This window comes from Trachypithecus francoisi, unplaced genomic scaffold (assembly GCF_009764315.1).
Source record: "Trachypithecus francoisi isolate TF-2019V2 unplaced genomic scaffold, Tfra_2.0 Lachesis_group2, whole genome shotgun sequence".
Lineage (NCBI taxonomy): Eukaryota > Metazoa > Chordata > Mammalia > Primates > Cercopithecidae > Trachypithecus > Trachypithecus francoisi.
The window spans coordinates 176,567,063-176,594,714 of NW_022681465.1; the positions used below are offsets into that span (position 1 = coordinate 176,567,063).

Consider the following 27,652-nt stretch of genomic DNA (forward strand, 5'->3'; position numbering starts at 1 on the left):
CAGCCATAAAAAGGATGAGTTCATGTCCTTTGTAGGGACATGGATGAAGCTGGAAACCATCATTCTCAGCAAACTATCGCAAGAACAGTAAACCAAATGCCACCTGTTCTCACTCATAGGTGGGAATTGAACAATGAAAACACTTGGACACAGGAAGGAGAACATCACACACCACGGCCTGTTGTGGGATCAGGGGAGAGTGGAGGGATAGCATTAGGAGATATACCTAATGTAAACGACAAGTTAATGGGTGCAGCACACCAACATGGCACATGTATACATATGTAACAAATCTGCACGTTGTGCACATGTACCCTAGAACATAAAGTATAATAATAATTTTAAAAAAACAAGTATATGGGGAAAAAAATAGACAATTTGGACTTCATCAAAATTAAATTGAAACTTTTATTTAAAACTTTTATTCTCTGAAATACCTTATTAAGATGATGAAAAGACAAGCTATAGGCTGGGAGAATGTATTTGCAAACTATATATTACTCACAAAGGACTTACATCTAGAATATATAGAGAACTTCTAGAATTCAACAGTAAAAAATAAAATCTATCAGAAAATAGGAAACGGCATGAAGAGACATTTCACTGACTGATATACAGATGGCAAATAAGCACACAAAAAGATGTTTAACATCATTAGTCATTGGAGACATGCAAATTAAAACCACAATGAGATATTACCATACACCTATCAGGACAGCTAAAATATAGTGACAAAACCAAATGATGACCATGATACAATGAACCTCTATCACTCATATATTGCTGGTAGGAGTATAAAATGGTATAGCCACTTTGAAAAACAGTTTGGCAATTTCTTAAGAACTAAACATGCAACTACCTCATGACCCAGCAATGACACCTGCGAACATTTGTCCCAATGAAATAAACACTATGTTCACACAAAAACCTGTACAAGTGCTTTGGGAGGCAAAGATAGCAGGATCCCTTGGGGCCAGAAGTTTGAGGCTAGCCTGGGCAACATAGAGGGATCCCGCCTCTTAAAGAGGAAAACCTGGACACAATTATTCATAAAAGATTTATTTGTAAAACCAAAAACTGGAAACAACCAAAATACCCCTCAATAGATGAATGACTAAATAAACTTTCATACATCCATACTATGTAATAGTACTTAGCAATGAAAAGACTCAAACTATTGATGCATACTTGGATGCAAACTATTGATGCATTATGCTGAATTAGAAAAGCCAATCTCTAAAGGTCACATGCTATATAATTCCATTTATAGAACATTCTCATAATGACAAAATTACAAAGATGGAGAACAGATTAGTGGTTGTCAGGAGTTAGAGATGATTAGAGAGTGGTATGAGTGCATATAAAGGAGACGTATGGGAATGATCTTTAAGGTGGAACAGTTCTGTATCTTTATTACGGTAGTTTTTGCACAAATATATGCACATGATGAATGACATAAAAACATATATGCATAGTACCAATGTCAAATTCTTTCTTTTGATATTATAATTATGTAAGATAAACTAGATGAAGTGCACCTGGGACCTCTCTACGTTATCTTTGCAACTTCTGGTGAATCTATAATTATTTCAAAATAAAAAGTTAGAAAAAAGTATGAGATACTGTATTAGTCCGTATTCATGCTGCTATGAAGAAATACCCAAGACTGGGTAATTTATAAAGAAAAGGGGTTTAACTGACTCACAGTTCTGCATGGCTGGGAAGGCCTTGGGAAACTTATAGTCATGGCAGGAGATGAAGGGGAAGAAAGGGGAAGAAAGGCACTTTGTTCACAGGGCAGCAAGACAGAGTGAGTGCAAGCAGGGGAAATGTCAGATTCTCACAAAACCATCAGATCTCAGGAGACTCATTCACTATCAGGAGAACCGCATGGAGGAAACCACCCCCTTTTTCCAATTACCTCCCACCGGGTTATGGGAACTACAATTCAAGATGAGATTTGGGTGGGGACACAACAAAACCATATCATGTGCCTATAGTAGGCATCAGAATTATCTGAGTCAATTGTCAAAACATATAAATTTCTAAACCCCATTCTAAACTCACTGATCTATAATTTATTTTTGCTTGTTAAAAACTTTTAATTCTAATAAAATATGCATAACATAAAGTTTACCACTTTAACCATTTTTAAGTGTATAATAATTTCAGTAGTGTTAAGAACATTCACACTGTTGTCAACCTATCTCCAAAACTCTTCTCATCTTACAAAACTAAAATCTATACCCATTAAGCAATAACTCCCCACTCCCCAGCTTTGTCCTCTCCTCTGGGAATCTTCTTAGACTCACATATACCAGGAACTTGACAGGTTCCGTGTTTAGATAGCAAGGAAGCTGATCATAATGATAATCCGACCTAAGGATAGCAGTTACCACTACCCAGGCTGTATGTGTCACCGTGTACTCCCTTTTTAATTTAATTCTCACAGTACTCTAATAGTTGACAAGTATTGTATCTATTCTGTGAATGAGGAAACAGACTCAGAGAGGTTAAGAGACTAGTTCAATTCGCACAGCTCAGTTTCAAACTTAGGCCTGCTGGGCTCCCAGAATCCGGAGTACCACAAGCCATCCTTCTGTTGCAGGTTCTTCATGACCCTGGCTTCAAGCTTAACCTTAGTTGTCTTTTCCTTGTGGTTTCAGAAGCAGAGACCCAGAGGGTAACAACTCTTCCAAAACATCACAGTTTTGGAGCCTGACCTTGGTTTATGAACATCTGTAGAACTTTATTAAGATTTCTTCTTGCTTGAATTTTAATGTTCTGAAAATATGGTTTCTAGTTAACACTAGAGTTAGCAACACAATAGAAAAATTGAATGGGACTTTCCTTTCCCATTTTTGCAAGCTTGTCTGGGCCATAGTCCCACTGAAACAGGACCAAGGAAGAGGTAGGTGAACAGAGGAGGATTTACCGACCTACAGCAAGAAAAAAAAAGTCAGATATGTAGGTAAAGTGTTTCCATTTTTTCCTCTGAAATATTTTGCACCCTGACCTACACAGTAATTTCAAAAGATTCCTTCACAAGTTGAGTAACACATCATCTGAATAAGAAAATTTCAAAACTAGTTTTTCAAGCATTGATGTATTGTTTAAAAGAAAAACCAAGCACGCCGCCCTTAAAAACAAAAGTTACAGATTATACATCCATGAGAGCAACTCTTTAAATTTATTTTAAAAACATTTGAAATTTTGAAAGTAGTGCAGGAGATGGTGTAGGGTGTAATTTAGTGGGATTCTTTCCCTCAGAAAACATCTGAGAACATTTTCTCTAATAATAAAGGGCAAAGTACATGCAGTTGTGTTCGGCGCAAATGCTCCACCAGTGTGTGAGTGGACAAAGAGATCGCTGGTTGGAAAAAAATAAATTTTGGTATCTCCCATTTAAGCTATTTCCCCGGCGTTCGCCGGAGGACAGTATTGTGGTCTCAGAGCGTGGAAAGAGACAATTCTTCTTGTGCAGGGGCAGGAAACTTTCCGTGTAGGAGATATTATCTCAAATGAGTGTAAAAAGAACACATGTCTGCATTTCTAACAAGCTCCCTTACAGCTGCTGCTGGTCCAAGGACCAACTTTTGAGGGGCAAGTTGTTGAATGGGGTGAAGAAATTTCCTGCTAGACAGGAAAGGTGCTTTCTGAAGAAAACGATAAGCTTCTGGGGTACCAGCGACCTAAAAAGGGGCAGCAATACAAGCAAACTGGATGAGCAGATACAGGGTTGAAAACTGGCCAGAGGAAGGACAGCGGCCTCCGCCTTCTCTTTATTCGGAGTAAGGTTTTAGGAAAAGGGAGAAAGGAGGCGCTCGCCCTCTGTCTGGCTTTGAAAGAAAACGTCGCGGTGTGTGATGTTCCCCTTCCTGTGTCAAAGCGTTCTCATTGTTCAGTTCCCACCTATGAGTGAGAACATGCGGTGTTTGGTTTTTTGCCCTTGTGAGAGTTTGCATTAGTAGATATACCTAATGTAAACAACGGGTTAATGGGTGCAGCACACCAACATGGCACATGTATACATATGTAACAAACCGGCACGTTGTGCACATATACCCTGGAGCTTAAAGTATAATAAAAATTAAATAAATAAATAAATAAGTAAGTAAAACGCGCAAGGGGATTCTTTGGAAAGGGCAGCAGACGCGCACTTGGACATGGTGGTCAGCTGGCCCCGCAGCCTGCACCGGGACGCAGGGGCGGGGGCCGAAAGGGGCCACGGGCTGTACAGCCCTTACCTGCGCTCGCCCTGGTCGGTGTAGACGTTGAGGAAGAGTCCCTCCTTGAAGTCTTCATACACCAGGCCGGAGAAGCTGAGCTGCAGCTCGTAGCTGCTACCAGGTTTCAGGGGCTCACTGAGCTCCAGCACCATGTATTCCGTGTCCACCGCGAACCACACGTCGTCCACGGGCACGCGGCTCACTGTGGCGTTCCCAGTGCCCGGGGACAGGGGGCCCCGCACCTCCGCGCGCTCGCAGTCCTGGAACAGACTATGCAGCAGCAGGCGAGAGGTGGCCACAGTGCAGCGCACCGTGATGTTCACGCGGCCAGTGAAGAGCAAAGACCCGGCCGGGAGGTGGTCTGGCCTCAGCCGCGGCCACAGCTCCAGGTCGTAGTGCAGCGGCACGAGCCAGGGCGGCAGGCGTAGCTGGTCCCAGGGCCCCGGGGGTCGCCAGACGCTCGGGGTGGTCGTCACCGGTAGCTCGCGTGCACTGCTGGGTTTCGGGGTCCGCGTCGGCTTCTGCCTGAGGGGAGGGGAGGACTCGGCTTCCGAGTCCCCGAGTCCAGGCAGCCCCGAAGGTGGGGCGCGCGCGCAGTGGCCATACAAGGCGGCGAGTACGGCCAGCGCCAGCAGGAGGGCGGCTACCAGCCCCGCCAGCAGCAGGGCCACCGCGCGGCTCACATAGAAGCCTGAGTTGGAAGGGGGCCCCATGGCAGGGACCGGGCTCGGGCGCGAGGCAGGAGCTCAGAGACTCTGGCAGCTGTCAAAACCCCGGCCAGGGTATTCAGTGCTGGGACCCCTGCCCCTCCTCTCTTGTAACGTGCCTCTTCCTCCTGGAAGAGCCTGGACGGACTGGAACGCAGCAGACAGCGGTTGGGACCATGACTTCCCCCTCCCAGCTAATCAGACACAGGTCCCAGCCTATCCACTCCCGCCCCCGGCCAGCGCCAGGGAAGAGGCGGACCTGGCGCACCCAGGAGCTTACCCCTTTGAGTTAGAAGAGAAAGACCCCACGGAAGATGCCTCCAGGGTCAGCACGGGGAGGGGGCGTTCAGGCCAAACTCGAATTCGTACGCCTTAAACGTGGATATTTGGATGAGGGATGTGCCCCGGTACGGTTTCAGGTGTTGTCGGAGAGGGGACAGGTACGAAGCACCTCTATCTCCAAGCCAGCCATGAGCCACCAGCAACACACCTGCTCCACCGCCAGGCAGGGTTTCGTGTGCTAGGGGGTGGTAAGGGCTAGAGGACCAGGATATTTGGGAATGCGCTCGGAAATGACCCTGCAGGGCGTCGGCTGCGCCATCTGAACAAATTTCTGGAGCCAAACGTGTAGCCCTAACTTCGCTTCCTAAATAAGCCCGGGAGGCATGCGGCCCAGGCAGCGAAGGCGAAGATGGAAACAACGTCCGGAGGCCCGGAAGCTTTCCAGAGCTTAGGAAACCAGGCTGGAGGAAGAGGCGACTAAGTGCTAGGTAGCCTGGCGTCTGCGTCTCCGGGTGAAGTGGGGTTGTGGGGCAGAGCAGGGTTAGGACCGCGTTACCACAGGAAGGGGCCTGGCCGGACGGTTTTTCTTAGCTCTGCAGCTGCCAGGGCCGGGATTTCCCTTCCTGAAGCCGGGGGAGAGGGGACACCTGCTTTCAAAACCGGCCTGAATCAAGCAAAGAGTATAAAACAACTCGGCAGCCAGTGTTTCCACCCAGAAATTCCTGGGCTGGAACTGGTTTTCCCGGCGGTACCCTAGTCGCTGAGGCTTTCACATGTTTGACATGGCATATGTTTGCTATTTAGCTGGTGCCCTGAGCGAATTCTTGGCTCTGCGCTGGATCTGGAGTCTGCATTCATGCACGCTGATGAATTGGAAATGAGATTGCAAGCATCAGGAGGCACTGGGGACGGAAGGGAAGGTAGTTAGATCCCACTGCAAGTTGAAGATTTTAAACTATCCTGTCTTGAGACTGCAGTGTGTGTGTGTGTGTGTGTGTGTGTGTGTGTGTTACAGCGAAAATACAATCATTTTTTCCATAGCAGCTATAAAACGGTGTTCGCTTTACTACTGCTTTGACTCTATCTCAGTTTCAATGAGGAAACCCTTTCGCCTGGGTTCAGAGATGGGGTAGCCCACGGTGATTCTCCTGGGAAATGCGTGCTTGTTCCTTGAACTGAAGTGAATCACATAAACACCAGCATCATCACCCTCTGGAATAAGCAGGGAAGTGGAAGAGATTTGGCATCAAGCTCACGCAGATAGTTGTGCTATCATCTGTGGACCAGTCCACATTAAGACCATATGACTTATTTTTTTGGATTTGCTTTCTTCAGAAACTTAAGGATTATATTAAAAAATAATGATGACCACATGCATCACTCTCAGAAGATCGTGAATACAGCTGAGGGAGAAGCTCCATCTATTTCTATGTACCTACCACAAGTTGTGCTGCCAGAATTGTGAGCTACTGCTCTAGCAGGGGCATCTCAGTTTAGATCATGTTCAGATTGGGATTGTGACAGCTGTGGCACTAATTAACTAATTACTGGCCTTAACAACCCGTGGACAATTTCTTGAAGGATTTCGAAGGATTTCCAGACACTCAAGGAAAGGTAAAAAAGAAAGGTAGTCAGTAACACGATTATTTCAAACATATTAAAGGTATTCCTCCCCTCAATTAAGTACATATATGGACATTAGCATTTAATTCTATTTTTTCTAATATAATTAAAGAAATAGAGATTGGCTTCCACCAAAAAGTTTCAAAGTAATAGTCACACCAAATGATTCAGCAATTCAAGTATCTTATTAAAGGGAAAACATTTCTGATAAATCATTAATGTCACTCCAAAGACGTTGCAAAATAACATACTGGCTGAGTCAAGATTATAATAATAAAGAACTGGAAAAGTATTATATGAACTATTTGACATCTCAATGAAAAAGTAGTTCGGAATATAGACCAGTTGCTAGGAAAACATTTTCTAGAGCTGCTCAGAAAATCTGCTTATTCAGAGCAATGGAAGCGGTGATTCTCAACTGGGCATAATTTTTGTGCCCTTGCCACTACCAGCACCTCATTTGACAATGTTTGGAGATATTTTTGGTTGTCACAACTCAGGGGAGGAAGTGCTACTGGTATTTAGTGGGTAGAGGCGAGCTGTCCTCTAACAATGCACTGGACAGCCTGCCACAACAAAGAAGTATCCTGCCCAAAATGTCATTAGTGCTGCTGTTCAGAAATCCTGAACTAAAGCAATAATCCTTTTGCATGCTACCCAGGTAAAACTTCAGCTTTGTATCTTGTGCTGTTTACTTTTGTTGTTTATGTTTATACTTTGGCATGTCTATCATTTTTCCATCTTTATTTCTTAGTACTTATTATGAAACCCTATATTTTATTATATTTCTTGGACCACACAACTTGATTTTTCTTTTCTTTTTTGTCTACTCTGAAATTTTAATTTTTTGAGTGGGTAATATAAGTTTCAAAACTCCAAACAATATGACTTTTTTTAGTTTGTAATTATTATTTTTCCGTAAGTTATTGGGGATACAGGTGGCATTTGGTTACATGAGTAGTTCTTTGGTGGTGATTTGTGAGATCCTGGTGCACCCATCACCCAGGTGGTATACACTGCACCATATTTGTTGTCTTTTATCCTTCACTCCCTCCCACTCTTTCCCGCAAGTTTCCAGAGTCCATTATATCATTCTTATGCCTTTGCATCCTCATGACTTAGCTCCCATATGTATGTATCAGTGGGAACATACAATGTTTGGTTTTCCATTCCTGAGTTACTTCACTTAGAATAATAGTCTCTTTCCATTCCTGAGTTACTTAGAATAATAGTCTCCAGTCTCATCCAGGTCATTCCAAATGCTGTTAGTTCATTCCTTTTTATGACTGAGTAGTATTCCACTGTATATATACACCACAGTTTCTTTATCCACTCGTTGATTGATGGGCATTTGGGTTGCTTCCATGATTTTGCAACTGTGAATTGTGCTACTATAAACATGTGTGTGCAAGTATCTTCAATGTGAAAATTTATACATTAAGATATCTTGCTTCCACCACTTCCATAGTTAATCATTTTTAATAGTATTTTTTGTGTAAACTTTCAGTGTTTCCTCATGCAAATCAAGAGAATAGAATTATATGCCCTTGTATTTCTCTCTTTCTTACAAGAAAAACAGTATACTATATTGCAGTTCCTCACCTGCATTTTCATTTAACAATATATTCTAGATATCTTTTCATATCAGTCCACAGATACATTTCACATACTTTTCTGCAGCTGTATAGTATTATATTGCAAAAATTTCCCCCGTTTGGTTATTTGCATGGATTCACCAGACTCCACAGAGTATATTCATATAGGTGTTTATTTAAAGGCAAAGGATATGGTATAGCAAGAGAAAGAGAGTACAGGCAAGTACTGGAGGTTAGAGAGACATCCAATGTGCAAAGAAAGAAGAGCCCTTATTTGCACAAATGGCCATGCTGTGTCACCAGCTTGAGCTACCAATGTCTGTGAGAGGAATCTTTTCTAGAAAGACCTTATAGTGAAATGGCCCAATGGGTTCTCCTTGCCCGCTGCCCAGATAGAGCTAATGTATCAAGACAGGAGAATTGCTGTAGAGAAAGAATTTAATTCACACACAGACAGCTAAATGGGAGACTAGAGTTTTATTAACTCAAATCAGTCACCTTGAACATTTGGAGACCAGGGCTTTTAAGGAGAATTTGGTAGGGATCAGGGAGTAGGGAGTGCTGATTGATCGGATCAAAGATGAAGTCATAGGGGCTGAAAGTGGCTTCTTCTTGCTGTCTTCTTTTCCTGGGTAGGATTGCAAAATGGTTAGGCCAAATTACCAGTCTGGGTGGCATCAGCTAGCATGTCAGAACCTAGGGTACAAAAAACATCTCAAGCACCAATTTTAGGTTTTGCAATAGTGATGTTATGCCTAGGAGCAACTGGGGAGGCTCAGAATCTTATGGCCTCTAGTTGCATGACTCCTGAAACCATAATTTCTTATATTATGGCTAATTGATTAGTCTTACAAAGACAGTGTGGTCTCTAGGTAAGAAGGAGATTTATTTCATGAGGAAGTTATTATTATCTTTATTTCAAAGTTAACCTATAAACTAAGTTTCTCTCAAAGCTAGTTTGGCCTATGCTCGGGAATAAACAAGGACAGACTGGAGGTTAGAAGCAAGATGGAGCTGGTTAGGTCAGATCTCTTTAACTGTCACAATTTTCCCACTGTTAGAATTTTTGCAAAGGCAGTATCAAAAGGTGAAATTGCTAGTCCTTTAAATAATCAAGCCAAGTTTTTCAGACCCATAAGTCCAGTTGCAAACCATCAATTTTAAAAAACAACCTGGGAGGTTCCAGGGAGAATTTCAGACCTTCATCACCACATCAAAAACTGGCAGCTACTGGAAAGAGCAGAAAGGTGTCTGAGTCCCTTTAAAGCCTCACAGAATTGTCATTATTTAAACTATTTGGTAATTTCCTGGAAGACCTCATTTACAAGGCTGTCTTTATTTGATATACTCAGAGTTCATGCAGTGTGAACAGCCTTTCCTCAGGGTCACTGGTTGAAAACAAGAGGCAGTTGTTTAGCATTGCAACTACCTGAGATGGACAAACAACTGGGGCAAATAATAAGCTCATTAAAAAGCTTAAGAAGAAAAGCTCAGGAATGAGATATCTGTAGGGGGCTTTGAAAAGCTCCAAAGTATTTCTGAAAATCTGTAAGGCCATATACATATATAGAATTATACCTATGACCAGGACTGTATATGTACTCAGGAAATACCTGAAAAGTCCCGAAGGTCTCACTTCTAGCTAACCTTGAAGCACTGCTAGAGCTGGATATGAAGACGAAGGCAGAGTTGTCAATTGCCTGCTAACTGTTGATGGGATGCCACAGCACACACACAGAGCCCCTTCTTAAAGACTGGGAGATGACTTATTGGTCCTAGGCATTTAAGGAAATCTCTGTTTAATTATTAGTTGACTACTAACCAAACTGAGCAAGGATATCAGTGGCCACCACAAGAAACCCTGGAGAAAGATAATCTGATTTTCAGAGTTGTCACATTATGTAAAATGTCATGTTTCCAACAAAGAAATTATGAGACATGCAAAGAAGCAAGAAAGTATGCCCATAAGCAGGAAAAAAGCAGTCAATAAGTGTGCCTAAAGAATGTCAGACACTAGACAAAGACTAGACAAAGGCTTTAAATTAGCTTTTTATTTTTTATTATACTTTAAATTCTTGGGTACATGTGCCCAACGTGCAGGTTTGATACATAGGTATACATGTGCCATGTTGGTTTGCTGCACCCATTAACTCGTCATTTACATTAGGTATTTCTCCTACAGCTATCCCTCCCCTAGCCCCCAATCCCCCAAGAGGGCCCAGTGTGTGATGTTCCATGCCCCGTGTCCAAGTGTTCTCGTTGTTCAATTCCCACCTATGAGTGAGAACAGGTGGCATTTGGTTTTCTGTCCTTGTAAGAGTTTGCTGAGAATGATGGTTTCCAGCTTCATCCATGTCCCTGCAAAAGACATGAACTCATCCTTTCTTATGGCTGCATAGTACTCCATGTGATGTGCCACATTTTCTTAATCCAGACTATCATTGATGGACATTTGGCTTGGTCCCAAGTCTTTGCTATAGTGAATAGTGCTGCAATAAACATACGTGTGCATGTGTCTTTATAGTAGCATGATTTATAATCCTTTGGGTATATACGCAGTAATGGGATTGCTGGGTCAAATGGTATTTCTAGTTCTAGATCCTTGAGGAATCACCACACTGTCTTCCACAATGGTTGAACTAACTTTCACTCCCACCAACAGTGTAAAAGTGTTCTTATTTCTCCATATCCTCTCCAGCATCTGTTGTTTCCAGGCATTTTAATGATGGCCATTCTAACTGGCGTGAGATGGTATCTCATTGCAGTTTTGACTTGCATTTCTCTGAGACCAGTGACGACGAGCATTTTTTCATGTGTCTGTTTAAATGTCTTCTTTTGAGAAGTGTCTGTTCATATCCTTTGCCCACTTTTTAATGTTTTTTTTTTTTTTTTCCTCGTAAATTTGTTTGAGTTCTTTGTAGATTCTGGATATTAGCCCTTTGTCAGATGGGTAGATTGCAAAAATTTTTTTCCATTCTGTAGGCTGCCTGTTCACTCTGATGGTAGATTCTTTTGCCATGCAGAAGCTCTTTAGTTTAATTAGATCCCATTTGTCCATTTTGGCTTTTGTTGCCATTGCTTTTGGTGTTTTAGACATGAAGTCTTTGCCCGTACCTATGTCCTGAATGGTATTGCCTAGGTTTTCTTCTAGAGTTTTTATGATTTTAGGTGGGACATTTAAGTATTTAATTCACCTAGAATTAATGTTTGTACAAGGTGTAAAAAGAGATCCAGTTTCAACTTTCTATATATGGCTAGCCAGTTTTCCCAGCACCATTTATTAAATAGGGAATACTTTCCCCATTTCTTGTTTTTGTCAGGTTTGTCAAAGATCAGATGGTTGTAGATGTGTGGTGTTATTTCTGAGGTCTCTGTTCTGTTCCATTGGTCTATATCTCTGTTTTGGCACCAGTACCATGCTGTTTTGGTTACTGTAGCCTTGTAGTATAGTTTGAAGTTCGCTAGCATGATCCCTCCTGCTTTGTACTTTTTGTTTAGGATTGTCTTGGCAATGCGGGCTCTTTTTTGGTTCCGTATGAACTTTAAGATTTTTAGTTCAGCTTTTTTTTTTTTTTTTTTTTTTTTTAGAATTTTAGTTTTTCCAATTCTGTGAAAAAAAGTCATTGGCAGCTTGATGGAAGTGGCATTGAATCTGTAAATTACCTTGGGCAGTGTGGCCATTTTCACGATACTGATTCTTCCTATCTATGAGCATGGAATGTTCTTCCATTTGTTTGTGTCCTCTTTTATTTTGTTGGGCAGTGATTTGTAGTCATCCTTGAAGAGGTCCTTCATATCCCTTGTAAGTTGGATTCCTAGGTATTTTATTCTCTTTGAAGCAATTGTGAATGGGAGTTCACTCATGATTTGGCTGTTATTGGTGTATAGGAATGCTTGTGATTTTTGCACATTGATTTTGTATCCTGAGACTTTGCTGAAGTTGCTTATCAGCTAAGGAGATTTTGGACTGAGACAATGGGGTTTTCTAAATATATAATCATGTCATCTGCAAACATGGACAATTTTACTTCTTCTTTTCCTAACTGAATACCCTTTTTTTCTTTCTCCTGACTGATTGCCCTGGCCAGGACTTCCAACACTATGTTGAATGGGAGTGAGCATCCTGGTCTTGTGCCGGTTGTCAAAGGGAATGCTTCCAGTTTTTGCCCATTCAGTATTATATTGGTTGTGGGTTTGTCATAAATAACTCAATATTTTGAGATACATTCCATCAATACCTAGTTTATTCAGAGTTTTTAGCATGAAGTGCTGTTGAATTTTGCCAAAGGCCTTTTCTGATGTACTGAGATAATCATGTTATTTTTTTTCACCGGTTTTGTTTATGTGATGGATTACGTTTATTGATTTGTGTATGTTGAACCAGCTTTGCATCCCAGGGATGAAACTGACTTGATCATGGCGGATAAGCTTTTTGATGTGCTGCTGGATTCAGTTTGCCAGTATTTTATTGAGGATTTTCACTTCTATGTTCATCAGGGATATTGGTCTACAATTCTCTTTTTTCTGCTGTGTCTTTGCCAGGTGTTGGTATCAGGATGATGCTGGCCTCATAAAATGAGTTAGGGAGGATTCCTTCTTTTTCTATTGATTGGAATAGTTTCAGAAGGAATAGTACCAGCTCCTCTTTGTACCTCTGGTAGAATTTGGCTGTGAATCTGTCTGGTCCTGGATGTTTTTTGATTGGTAGGCTATTAATTATTGACTGAATTTCAGAACCTGTTATTGGTCTATACAGGGATTCAATGTCTTCCTGGTTTAGTCTTGGGAGGTGTATGTGTCCAGGAATTTATCCATTTCTTCTAGATTTTCTAGTTTATTTGTGTAGCGGTGTTTATAGTATTCTCTGATAGTAGTTTGTATGTCTGTGGGATTGGTGGTGATATCCCCTTTATCATTTTTTATTACATCTATTTGATTCTTCTCTCTTTTCTTCTTTATTAGTCTTGGTAGAGGTCTATCAATTTTGTTGATCTTTCAAAAAACCAGCTCCTGGATCCATTGATTTTTTGAAGGGTTCTTGTGTCTCTATCTCTTTCAGTTCTGCTCTGATCTTAGTTATTTGCCTTCTGCTTGCTTTTGAATTTGTTTGCCCTTGCTTCTGTAGTTCTTTTAATTGTGATGTTTGGGTACTGATTTTAGATCTGTCCTTCTTTTTTGTGGGCATTTAGTGCTATAAATTTCCCTCTACAAATTGCGTTAAATGTGTCCCAGAAATTCTGGTATGTTGTGTCTTTGTTCTCATTGGTTTCAAAGAACATCTTTATTTCTGCCTTCATTTCGTTATTTACCCAATAGTCATTCAGGAGTAGGTTGTTCAGTTTCCATGTAGTTGAGTGGTTTTGAGTGAGTTTCTTAATCCTGAGTTCTAATTTGATTGCAGTGTGGTCTGAGAGACAGTTTGTTGTGATTTCTGTTCTTTTCCATTTGCTGAGGAGTGCTTCACTTCCAATTATGTGGTCAGTTTTAGAATAAGTGTGATGTGGTGCTGAGAAGAATGTATATTCTGTTGATTTGGGGTGTAGAGTTCTGTAGCTGTCTGTTAGTTCTGCTTATTGCAGAGCTGAGTTCAAGTCCTGGATATCCTCGTTAACTTTATGTCTCATTGATCTGTCTAATACTGTCAGTGGGTGTTAATGTCTCCCATTATTATTGTGTGTGAGTCTTAAGTCTCTTTGTAGGTCTCTAGGACTTGCTTTATGAATCTTGGTTCTCCTGTATTGGTTGCATATATATTTATGAGAGTTCACTCATCTTATTGAATTGATACCTTTACCATTATGTAATGCCATTCTTTGTCTATTTTGATCTCTGTTTATGTAAAGTCTGCTTTATCAGAGACTAGGATTGCAACCCCTCCTTATTTTTGCTTTGCATTTGCTTGGTAGATCTTCCTCCATCCCTTGATTTTGAGCCTATTATGCATCTTTGCGCATGAGATGGTCTCCTGAATACATCACACTGATGGATCTTGATTCTATTCAATTTACCAGTCTGTGTCTTTTAATTGGGACATTTAACCCACTCACATTTAAGGTTAATATTGTTATGTGTGAATCTGATCCTGTCATTATGATGTTAGCGGGTTATTTTGCCCATTATTTGATGCAGTTTCTTCATAGCATTAATGGTCTTTACAATTTGGCCTGTTTTTGCAGTGGCTGGTACCGTTGTTTCTTTCCATGTTTAGTGCTCCCTTCAGGAGCTCTTGTAAGGAAGGCCTGGTGGTGATATAATCTCTCAGCATTTGCTTATCTGTAAAGGATTTTGTTTTTCCTTCATGTATGAAACTTAGTTTGGCTGGATATAATATTCTGGGTTGAAAATTCTTTTCTTTAAGAATGTTAAACATTGGCCCCTACTCTCTTCTGGCTTGTAGGGTTTCTGCTGAGAGATCTGCTGTTAGTCTGATGGGATTCCCTTTGTGGGTAACCCAACCTTCCTCTCTGGCTGCCCTTAACATTTTTTCCTTCATTTCAACCTTGGTGAATCTGACAATTATGTGCCTTGGGGTTGCTATTCTCGAGGAGTATCTTTGTGGTGTTCTCTTTATTTCCTGAATTAGAATGTTGGCCTGCCTAGCTAAGTTGGGAAGTTCTCCTGGATAATATCCTGAAGAGTGTTTTCCAACTTGGTTCCATTTTCCCCATCACTTTCAGGTACACCAATTAAACACAGATTTGGTCTTTTCACATTGTACCATATTTCTTGGAGGCTTTGTTCATTTCTTTTTACTCTTTTTTTCTCTAACCTTGTCTTCTCACTTTATTTCATTAATTTGATCTTCAATTACTGATACCCTTTCTTCCACTTGATCGAATCAGCTATTGAAGCTTATGCATGTGTCATAAAGTTCTTGTGCCATGGTTTTCAGCTCCATCAGGTCATTTAAGGTCTTCTCTACACTGTTTATTCTAGTTAGCCATTTGTCTAACCTTTTTTCAAGGTTTTTAGCTTCCTTGCAATGGGTTCGAACATGCTCCTTTAGCTCAGAATAGTTTGTTATTACAGACCTTCTGAAGCCTACTTCTGTCAACTCACCAAAGTCATTCTCTGTCCAGCTTTGTTCTATTCTTGGCAAGGAGCTGCAATCCTTTGGAGGATAAGAGGCGCTCTGGTTTTTAGAATGTTCAGCTTTTCTGCTCTGGTTTCTCCCCATCTTTGTGGTTTTATCTATCTTTGGTCTTTGATGTTGGTGACCTACAGATGGGGTTTTGGTGTAGATGTTCTTTTTGTTGATGTTGATGCTATTCCTTTCTGTTTGTTAGTTTTCCTTCTAAGAGTCAGGACCCTCAGCTGCAGGTCTGTTGGAGTTTGCTGGAGGTCCACTCCAGACCCTGTTTGCCTGGGTATCACCAGGAGAGGCTGCAGAATAGCAAATATTGTGGAACAGCAAATATTGCTACCAGATCCTTCCTCTGGAAGCTTCCTCCCAGAGGGTCACCCACCTACAAGAGGTGTCTGTTGGCCCCTACTGGGAGATGTCTCCCAGTTAGGCTACACAGGGTCAGGGATCCACTTGAGGAGGCAGTCTGTCTGTTCTCAGAGCTTAAACACCATGCTGGGAGAACCACTGCTTTCTTTAGAGCTGTCAGACAGGGATGTTTAAGTCGGCAGAAGTCGTCTGCTGCCATTTGTTCGGCTATGCCCTGCCTACAGATTTGGAGTCTATAGAGGCAGTAGGCCTTGCTGAGCTGCTGAGCTGCAGTGGGCTATGGCCAGTTCAAGCTTCCCGGCCACTTTGTTTACCTACTTAAGCCTTACCAATGGCAGACGCTCCTCCCGTAGCCAGGCTGCTGCCTCTCAGTTTGGTCTCCGACTGCTGTGCTAGCAGTGAGCAAGACTCCATGGGCATGGGACTCACCAAGCCAGGCATGGGAAAGAATCTCCTGGTCTGCTGGTTGCTAAGACCTTGGGAAAAGAGTAGTATTTGGGCAGAGTGTCCCATTTTTCCAGGTACAGTCTGTCATGACTTCCCTTGGCTAGGAAAGGGAATTCCCCCGACCCCTTGCACTTCCCAGGTGAAGCGATGCCCTGCCCTGCTTCAGCTTGGCCTCTGTGGGCTGCACCCACTGTCCAACCAGTCCCAATGAGATGAACCAGGTACCTCAGTTGGAAATGCAGAAATCACCCATCTTCTGTGTCAGTCATGTTAGGAGCTGCAGATTGGAGCTGTTCCTATTCGGCCATCTTAGAGCCAACTCTTATATTAGCTTTTTAAATATGTTAAAAGAAGTAAAGGAAATCATGTCTAAAGAACTCAAGGTAAATATAAGAGTAATATCTCATTATTATTATATTCTCTCATGGTAATACCAATAAAGAGAGAGAAAATATTTAAGAAAAACCAATAGAAAGTCTGGAGTTGAAAGTACAATAACTGAAATAAAAAATTCAGTAAGTGGGCCCAACAGTAGGTTTTATCAGAAAGAAGAAAGAATCAATGAAACTGAAGATAGGTCATATGAAATTATCCAGTCTGAGGCACAGAAAGAAAAAATGAAGAAACATGAACAGAGCCTAAGGGACCTGTGAGACACCACCAAGCAGACCAACACACACACTGTGAAAGTTTCAACAGTAGAAGAGAAAGAGAAGGGGATAGAGAGATTATTTGAAGAAATAATGGCCACAAATTTCCCAAATTTGGTGCAAGTTATGAATCTACAAATCCAAAAAGCTCAACAAACTTCAGGTGGGATAAAAATCAAAGAGGCCCATACCAAAACACATTGTAATCAAATTATAGATGCTATATACAAAGAGAGAATCTTGAAAGCAGCAAGAGAGAAGTGACTTGTCACATACAAAGAATTCTCAATAAGACAATCAGCTGATTTCTCCAAAACCTTGGAGATTAGAAAGTAGTGGGTTAATATATTCAAAGTAGTGAAAGAAAAGTCCTATTCCTGGAAATTCTATATACAGCAAAATTACTCTTAAAATGAAGGAAAAATTAAGATATTCCCAAATAAATAAGAACTGACGAAGTTTGTTACCACTAGACCTGAACTGCAGGAAATGCTAATGGGAGTTTTTCAGATAAAATGAAAAGACAGTAGGCAGTAACTCAAAGTCATGAAGATATAAAGATCTTTGGTAAAGATAATATGTGGGCAATTATACAAGCTAACATTTTTATAATTTTGGTTTGCAACTCCACTTTTTGATTTTTTATGTCATTTAAAAAACAAATGCATAGAAACAATTATTAATATATGTTACAGGACACACAAAACATAAAGATGTAATCTGTGACATCAATAACCAAAGCAGGGAACAGAACTCTATAGGAACAGAGTCTTTATATGCTATTGAAGCTAAGTTAGTATAAATTCACATTAGGTTATTATAATATTAAGATGTTAAACACAATTCCTATGGCAACCAGTAAACATCTATAGAATATTCACACAAAGAAATGAGAAGAGAATCTAAATGTTTTATACAAAAAATCAACTAAACACAAAAGAAGGCAATAATGGATGAAAGGAGGAACAACAAGAAAAAACTACAAGGCATACATATATAAACAAATAGAAAAATGGCTGAAGTAAATCTTTCCTTATTTCTAATTACTTCAAATGTAAATGCATTAAATTCTCCAAAAGAGATTGGCAGAATAGATGTTTTTAAACATCTAAAGATCTATAGTATAGATCTATAAGTAGACCTAACTATATGCTGTCTACAAGAGACTCGGTTTAGATCCAAATACATAGGTTGAAAGTAAAAGGAGGAAAAAAGATATTTCATGCAAATAGTAACCAAAAGAGAGCTAAGGAAAGTATACTAATATTAAATAGACCTTAGATAAAAAAAGATGTAAGAGACAAGGATATTACATATTAATAAAAGGTTTGATACAAGATATAATTATAAGCATTTACACACCTATATACCATATTCTCAAAATATGAAGCAAAAATTGACAGTATTCAGGAGATGAATAGTTCTACAATAAGAGTTGAACACTTCAGCACCCAACTTTCATTAATGGATGATTAACCAGACATGATAAGAAAATAGAGAACTTGAACAACACAATAAACCTATTAGGCCTAAAAGACATATACATAACACTTTATCCAATGATAGCAGAATATACATTCTTCTTAAGTGGACATGAGACTTCTTCATGGATAGACCATATGTTAGGCCAGAAAACAAGTCTTAATATATTTTAAAAGATATATATCATACAAAATATCTTCAACAACAATAGGATGAAGTTAGAATACCAGAAGGAAAATTGTAGAACTCATAACTATGTGGAAATTAAACAGCATACTCTTAAACAACCAATGGGTCAAAAGAGAAATCACAAGGGCAATTAGAAAATACTTAGGGTTGAATAAAAACAAAAACACAACATACCGCCACTTATGGGATACAGTGAAAGCAGGGGCTGGTAGGCCATCCAATCAGAGATCTCTAAGACTGGATTGGGACATGCATGAGCCTATCTCATTTTCTCCTTTTTGAGGTATTTGGAGCTCCTTGACCTACATGACAGATTAACCAGAGGACCTGAGTACCTGTGGTATATGCACCTATGGGAGCATCCTATGGTTCCATGGCTGGGCTCAAATGACTAGACCCTGGTTCCAGAAGGGGTAGCTTCATAACCTGATCACTCCTGAAAGCTCATGTAGTATTTCCTTTGTGAGCTTATACAAGATTTGGCTACCAGAATGGTGCTCATGTGATCTTTCTGGGTAACTCTGAAACATCTTGTATATAGGATGAGTTCAGGACCCTGGAGTACCCATTGTCCACTACTATCCCTTGGGCTTGAGCTATGTATCTGGATCCATGTATTGGCTCTTGCTTATCTATTTTATGACAGCAAGATCAGCCCCAGTCTGCAATATCTGAAGGCAGCAAGATGGGAGGCAGGTGTCATTTATTCATGACCCCCCTGCTACCGACAACCAAGACAGTTGCCCCATCCCCTCCATAGGCTCCATACTATATATTTGCCCACCCCTGGGAGTGGCTGCATCTATTTGCTCACAAGCATTTTCAGACTGTGGCTCTGCAGTGCCAACGGGCCCTTCCAACTGATGTCCTCTCTTGCCTCTGATCGATGTGGTGACATCATGCTCTCCCAGCTTGGTCTTAAGGTATATTGGATAAGGAAAAGACATTTCGGCCGGGCGCGGTGGCTCAAGCCTGTAATCCCAGCACTTTGGGAGGCCGAGACGGGCGGATCACGAGGTCAGAAGATCAAGACCATCCTGGCTAACATGGTGAAACCCCGTCTCTACTAAAAATACAAAAAAAAAACTAGCCGGGCGACGTGGCGGGCGCCCGTAGTCCCAGCTACTCGGGAGGCTGAGGCAGGAGAATGGCGTGAACCCGGGAGGCGGAGCTTGCAGTGAGCTGAGATCCGGCCACTGCACTCCAGCCTGGGCGGCAGAGCGAGACTCCGTCTCAAGAAAAAAAAAAAAAAAAAAAAAGGAAAAGACATTTCTTGCTCCGATGGAAACACTCCTTTTAGCCCTCACCTGGGTGGCAATGTGTGGAAGAGAAGAGTGTGGTCAACATGGAAAAGGACCACATTCTAGGAATGCCAGGATTATGTTCTAAAGAGTTTAAAGAAGACCTAGGATTGTAAAATGTGTTGTTTCGTTTTACACCATACAAATTTGAGGAATAAATTTAACACAGTCAGAAAATAAATTATCATTTACATTTTTGTGGATCCTATGAGTAAAACTTGCATGTGTAGGCATTGTCAATGAAGCAAAATAACAACTTTTGTTTGAGTCATTAGAAGCCAGTATTTATAGGCAGCACAATGAATAATGTAGTGTCAGGAGTAATAATGTAATCAGTATTAAATAAATGGAGTTAAGGAACTGAAGAAGAAGGAAGGCCTATACTAAAAAAAATATAAACAGGTCTGAAGAGCCATAGCATTGTGAGTAACAACAGCATTGCTACCTTTTTCTCCCAGGAGGCAGTACGAAAGAGCCCGGAATTATCATTGTGAGTAACAACAGCATTGCTACCTTTTTCTCCCAGGAGGCAGTATGAAAGAGCCAGGAATTATCATTGTGAGTAACAGCATTGCTACCTTTTTCTCCCAGGAGGCAGTACGAAAGAGCCAGGAATTATCATTGTGAGTAACAACAGCATTGCTACCTTTTTCTCCCAGGAGGCAGTACGAAAGAGCCAGGAATTATCATTGTGAGTAACAGCATTGCTACCTTTTTCTCCCAGGAGGCAGTACGAAAGAGCCCGGAATTATCATTGTGAGTAACAACAGCATTGCTACCTTTTTCTCCCAGGAGGCAGTACGAAAGAGCCAGGAATTATCATTGTGAGTAACAGCATTGCTACCTTTTTCTCCCAGGAGGCAGTACGAAAGAGTCAGGAATTATGCCTATGACAATAAAGAATGTGAACTGATGATTCCTGTTCCTGGACAGGAAGAGATGGTGCTTGAACACTAAGAAGAATCTTCATATGCACTGATTGGAAAAGAAACCAATATGTTTCCCTTTTCTACTCATCATTCTGTCCCTTCATTGAAAAATCACCGTATCTTACATGAGCCCATGAATTCGTATTGTGTTTTAAAGAATCAAACTGCTAGCCTTAGATGAGGCCCTGCAAAATGAATTGCCAAGTGCCCCTCATGGCGATGGCCTTGTTGGATAGGATACTTATTAGTGGTACTCAGGAAATAAGATGCTCTCAGTGCTGCCTATTGGAGAATTTGTTTTGACCTTAGACTCAAAGCTGGAATTAATTCTCCCCAACAAAAAAGGAAAGGAATATGAAGCACTCTACTTCTCAGCAGAAAGATACAATGAAAGAGGAAAAGAATGAGGGATAGAGACAGGAGGAGACACATGGAAGAGAAGCCTGCTCAGCTGCAGACATAGAAGAGAAATCACCCCTGGGGTGGGAAGTTATTGGAAGCAGGTATTATATTTAGCTAAGAACATTAGCAAAAGAAAATTCTTGGAAGTAGAACAACACGTTATATTTTAAAGTATTTGCATTATGTGGTTGGGGATATGTTCAGCATCTTCTGTAACTGGTAATCAAGAGCTTTTGGAAAATGATATGTGCATCCATTCTAGAGCAGACTAATGTGTGACAGATGACAATGCGAGAGACAGCATATAAGGATGGCTGAACATGAACAATGTGACACAAAGATAAATCCGTATTATCAGTGTACCAGGCACCACTCTTACTGAGGCAATGTTTTCTTTTGTCCAGATCTTTTATGTCTCTCGTTCACTGTACTTTTTCAAATAATTATTGACAGATTCTTTACTGACATTTGATGCTGTATTGTATCCATTTTTTCTCTGAGCTTGGAGGTTTGCATTTATTCAAAGCAAACAGGTGCATCCTTAGCAGAGCCTTATCTACTTTGAGTTCTAATGCTTCATGAGATGCATTTTCTTACTGTTTTTTGTCAGATCAAACAAAAAGGTCCCTCTTGTTGTTTTCTGACTTTTTCTTAAGCCTCAGCCCATTTTTGACTTTGATCTTCTAGACACTCTTAAAGATTCATGTCAGTCTGTTGCATTTCTCCTAGACTCTATGCTCCTACTTTCTTTTTAAAATATGTACCTGTAAAACTTGTCCCCTCAGGGACTCCCTATGTAGCCACCCTGGTTTCTTACTGTCCTTTCTCTTGCTCTTACTAATCGGAATTGTGGGTTATACCAGGTCTTTCTTGTTGATTAAACAGCTGCTTGCTCAACTGGTTCGATCCTTACTGCCATCTTTCCTTCTCAGATTTTTGGAACAGGAATGTTCTTTTATACTGAAAGAGCTAAATCTCAATAATCAAGGTGTCATAAATACCTCATGCTTGCTATAGTTTATAAAATATATTTGGGTGTATTTTTCATTGAATTCCTCCATTTTCTGCTAGTTTATCAGCCAACTTGTTTGCTAGTAAAAAGGCAGGATTGAGGTTAGTAAGATAAGTAGGTTGAAATTATCAAAGGGATAACTTCAAATCATTATTGGACATTCAAGTAAAAGAAAAAGAAAAGGACCTTTGAATGACTTCATAAAACAAGTTATTTCCCCAAATCACAAATAATTCCTGATTATTGGTTACTTTTCTTCAGAGACCTAAAGAAGAACATTTAAACCACAGAACAAATGCCATGGGTGTTTGTAAAACTGGAATTCACTGTGGGCAGTGAGGTAAGGGGCCTATGGAAAAATCTGTGTTATTACTGGGATTTTTAGGGGCCAATCTTATTTTTATTTTTTATTGTTATTTGTTATTTATTTTTAATTTTTACATTTCTCTTTTGGTTTTCTAACAAACACATATACCTTCTAAACTAAGAATGCTCTTAAGGTGTCTTGCACGGCTAGGCAGGGACTCCAGAATAGGCCAACAGATGGGGGGTGCTTAGATCACACTGCCCCATCCCACGGGCAAGACAGCCCTGCTCAGGTCCAAGTGTAGCAGCTAACAAAGGCTAAAGCCACCTAAAGGAGCATGGTGGGCCTTGAGGGATGGGTGCCCATGGCTCTGCTCCACTATAGCCATTCCCATGCCAAACCCTCTGGGCTCCATGCAGGCTGGAGTTCTGCCTCTGTCAATGCTCTGGGCAGTTCTCCCTGCCAGCTCAAGTGTCCGTGGAGAGTGTGGGATTCTGGAGGTCTGTGGAAAAAGTGGACCACTAATTGCCTATTTCACGCACTCCCTTCCCTAATGAAACCATCTTTGCAAAAATTATCAGTGAAAAAATTACGACTGAAAGAGATCTGACCTAACTGTCTCCACCTTGCTTCTAACCTCCAAGCTGTCCTTGTTCATTCCCAGGCATAAGCCAAACTAACTTTCAGAGGAATTTAGTTTATACTTTAACTTTGAAACAAAGATGATGACATCCCTTTCCCAAACAAACCCCCTTCTTGGCTGGGGACCAGACCATCTCGATAAAATAGCTCTATCTGGGCTGTGGGCAAAATGAACCCATTGCACCAGGAGTTGCCTGGGGCCAGGACTGAGTCCTGATGATCGGCAACACCATGCAGAGTTCCCAGCTTTCATGCAGGGTTCTTCCCAGCTTCCCACCCTTTCATTCCCAGCTTCCCACCCTTTCAGAGTTCCCAGCCTTCCCACCCTTTTAGTTCTTTCCTAAGATCTGTTTGGTGTATGCTGGTCTTCTTGATGGTTGTTCTGTGCGGGAAACACGTGAGGGGAAAAGAAAAGGCACACAGAATACTTTTAAGGATAAACAGCCTTTATCCCAAGTATACGGCAATATAGATATAATAAGCAAATGATAAGCAGATTGCAATGGGAAGGGGAGAAAAAGAAAAATGTGTGTGTGTGTGTGTGTATATATATTATTATTTTTTTTTTTTTTACACTCACCAGACTATGGAGGATTCGACAGCAGACCAGGGCACCAGTCTGGGCTCCAGAGTCATCGTCCACGCACAGATGAGGAGAGGTCTCATGAAGCTTCAGTGAAATCTAGGACCCTGGCTCTTTTTGTCATGAGTTGTTTGGCATGAGGCCCAGTCACGTGGGCCCTTCGCGACTGGATTCAAGGAACACAAAAAGGTCAACTTGTTTTTGCGATTGACTGTTGTTTTTCCATAAGTAACGTATAGGAATAGATTGAAATAGAGATTTCTCTGAAACAGGGCTGGATGAATGCCTCAAGGGGCTCACGCAATTTATTCTGAGACTTGGTGACCATTGTTTGTGTCCACGTTCAAAGTATTTAACTTGTCCTCCACAATGGTCTGCTCTGCCAGTGGGAGCAGCTCTTCCTGTCTGCATCTAGTCTGCCATGTTGATTCCTACTCTTTTCTCCTTATTTTTATTGTATGTCATTTTTTCTCTGTAATTATTAGAGAATTTATCAAGTGTTTCCTTCGCATAATGTAGTTACACAAAAGAAAAAACCTGTTCAGTATTGCAGCTTGGGCAAGGACAGTATTTAAGTTTGGTACTGAAAAATATATAACCAAGTAGATACGGAGTGAAATGAAGAGTCCTGCTCCCCTGGGGACGATGAAAGTGGGTCTAATACAACTTTCTGTCATCTATTGCAGCTTCATGAGGCCGAAATGAAGTCTCTACTTCCTTTCCCTACTAGTGCCAACACCACTGTCTGACTCTCTCACACTGAACAGATGGAAAATAAAGAAAAGGATAATGCTCAAAGGCTTTGCTGACTCCTGTCTCTGGGAATATCACCTTGGATGTATATCACTCCATGGATACCTCTCCTCAGCTTCCTAGGAGTTGTAATTATTTACTGAATGTAGTAAAAGAGGGAAAGAGAAGGCTGAAGGGAAAGAGGACTGGGAAGCAATGGCTGCTCCCAAAAGCCACCCTTGTAACACAGGTGACACTTGTCAGTCTCTAGTTAGAATAGTTCTGTTTCTGATCTATGGAGTGGTTAGTTGGGCTGGAGGGCTTCCTTCTTACTTCCAGGTAGGGAGATTTGCCCTGTTTCTGACTGCATGGATCCAGCAGCAACTAGAAACTTTTTCAAATCCTATCAATAGTTAATTGTTACTCCTAATTTTTAATAGGGCATTTTTATCCTATTCTAAGCTGATTAGGTATTTTAGTGACAAGCTGGGGGAGGTTGCAATCAGGAGGTCTTGTGAGATGCTGTCTTAAAGACATCTCCACTGAATCACTCATAGTTTTATACAAGGCACATGCAAATAGCTTCTCCTTCCTTCCATACATTAAAGGCATTTGTTATAGAGACCATGGCTTAAGTATTAATGAAGCACTGTGCATACCTCCCTCATAATATAATAGTTTCAGTAAATGTTTGTGGGATGAATAATTGGATTCAAATGATTAGATTCCTAGGATTTTGTTTCTCCTACTCTGTCATACCACATATAACATTTTAGTCACTCCCACTAAACTAATGTGTTTTAAATAAAGATCAACTGTACGTCACCCCTCTTTCCTAAACTTAAAAAAAAAACACTGCCTGACTTGCAATTGACATATGATTGAGAATAAACCATAAAGAAGAGTAGTGTAAAATCATGGGTGTTTTTTTCTCTGCAGTATCGAGCACACAATCTGGTGTAGAACCATGAATGTGAAAAATACCAAAAAGGTAAGGAAAAATATACATGAAATAGCAAGGCATCCTAGATAATAATACTAGAAACACATATTAAAATGTGTTCTTTTTTTAGCTATCCATTTAGTTATATTAAATCACATTAAAATTTGATTTTCAATAAAATATTTTGTTTGGTCACCTATGTAGACGAGAAATTAAGGATTACTGGAGAACTTCTCAGACAAAATGTGCATGAAACAATCAATTGCAATATGTTACCGCTAAATGAGTCCTAATGTGTTAGTTAAGGTTTAGGCTAAGCTGCTGTAACAAAAAGACCCCCCAAAGCACTGGCTCAGGCAAGACAGGAGTTCATTTTTTTCACACTATAGTTCAGAGGTAAGTGATGGATGCAGGATGAGCAGGTGGCTCTCTCATGACATAATTCACCCCCAATGGAGGTGATCCTTGCCTGGCTCACCAACACCATGTCTGCAAGTTGGCCCCATAAAGGGAAAAGAGAGAAAGTGGAAGGCAAGTGTTTTAGGGAAACGATGCACATGCTGCTGCACATCAGTTTTTTGTTCACATTCCAGTGGTAAGGAAATCATACGGCCATATCGAGCTCTAAGGAAGGCTAGCTATGCCTCTAAAATTCTATGGGGAATTTCTGTTACTAAAAGGAGGAAGTGCCATAACAAAGTACTATAGAAAAAATAATAATACATAAAAATAAAACTTAAAAGGAGGAAGGAAAGAATGGATATTGGGGAGCAATAAGCAGTCTTTGCCATCCTTGACAAATGCAGTTTAATACAGTCATTCTTTACTCAGGATTTAAAGAATACACTTACAAAAAGGAAGATCCCACAAAGCTAAACCTCAGGGAAAATGTTGTGTAGTGAAAAGCATTATTTTTACCTAAGGATGCTCAGAAAGTGCTCTGTGCTGCTACCATTTGTTACACAGTTTATGAGCCATAGGCCCCAAAATGTGAAGTCAGACCTGCCAACTGCACCTTCAGTTCTCCAGTGTTCCTGCTGAAATGACCACTTGACCCCATTTCCCATGCTTTGAAGGGGCAGGAGTTTTATTGGGCTCTGCTCTGTGACTGGCATATTACTGAACTTACTCAGAGGCCAAAGATCTTTAGTGAGCATCAAGTGAGGCTCCAGCATTTGGGTAAGTCAGGGTCACTATACAAAAGCAAGACAGGGAAAGTTCTGGAATTCAGGTAGAGAACTGAAACGCAGGAGTTGGATAATTTAATTTCCCCTCCTGGTTTTATTACATCATTAAGGACCCTTTCTATGTACTGACAGTAGCAAAATAAGATCAAGAATAATAAAAAGGTATTGTTAAGATGTGCATATGCTGAGTGCCATCAGTGATATATTCAGGCATCAAAAACTAAAATCAATAGAGATTTCATAAAGGTCTGTTTTGCCAACTGCTGCAGCTTTTTGGAAGAGATTGGTATTTTGAAGTCATTATTCTCAGTTCCTCACCACCAAATCCAATCTTTGCCTTGTTTTCCGTTCTGGGAGGTATAACTCTACTAACTGCATCAACCAGGTTTCTTTGACCTCTGACATCAGTTGGATTTGGCTAATAGGAGGCAGCACTGGGAGATCAAAGGGCAGGAAAAAGAGAAAGGCTGAAGTATTTCTTCTCCCTGGCTCCTTCTGTGCCTTAGCCCTACGATTCTGGCAAGGGCTGACCTGGTTTGTGGCCACTGCTCCTGCTGAGTGGCTCTCATCTACAGTTCCAGTTTTTTTTTTTTTTTTTTTTTTGAGACGGAGTTTCGCTCTTGTCACCCAGGCTGGAGTGCAATGGTGCAATCTCATCTCACTGCAACCTCCACCTCCTGGGTTCAAACAATTCTCCTGTTGCAGCCTCCCGAGTATCTGGGATTACAGGCGCCTGCCCCCATGCCCGCCTAATTTTTGTATTTTTTAATAAAGATGGGGTTTCACCATGTTGGCCAGGCTGGTCCTGAACTCCTGACCTCAGGTAATCCACTTGCCTCAGCCTCCCAAAGTGCTGGGATTACAGGCATGAGCCACCATGCCCGGCCACAGTTTTAGCTTTCTTCAGGCCCTAGTAATAACGTTTCTTCTCACCCATTCAAGGCTAAGTGTGGTAAT

The 27,652-nt window shown here is 40.9% G+C and overlaps 1 protein-coding gene across 1 annotated transcript in view; it reads right to left on the minus strand.

Moving 5' to 3' along the window:
- LVRN (laeverin) overlaps positions 1–5,523 on the minus strand; it is a 74,628-nt gene extending 69,105 nt beyond the window's left edge. Inside the window, exon 1 of the mRNA XM_033181492.1 lies at positions 4,248–5,523. Coding sequence (XP_033037383.1) covers positions 4,248–4,942 — 695 coding nt within the window. The 5' untranslated portion in view covers positions 4,943–5,523. The remainder of the gene's footprint in view (positions 1–4,247) is intronic.
- Positions 5,524–27,652: the final 22,129 nt, after the last annotated feature.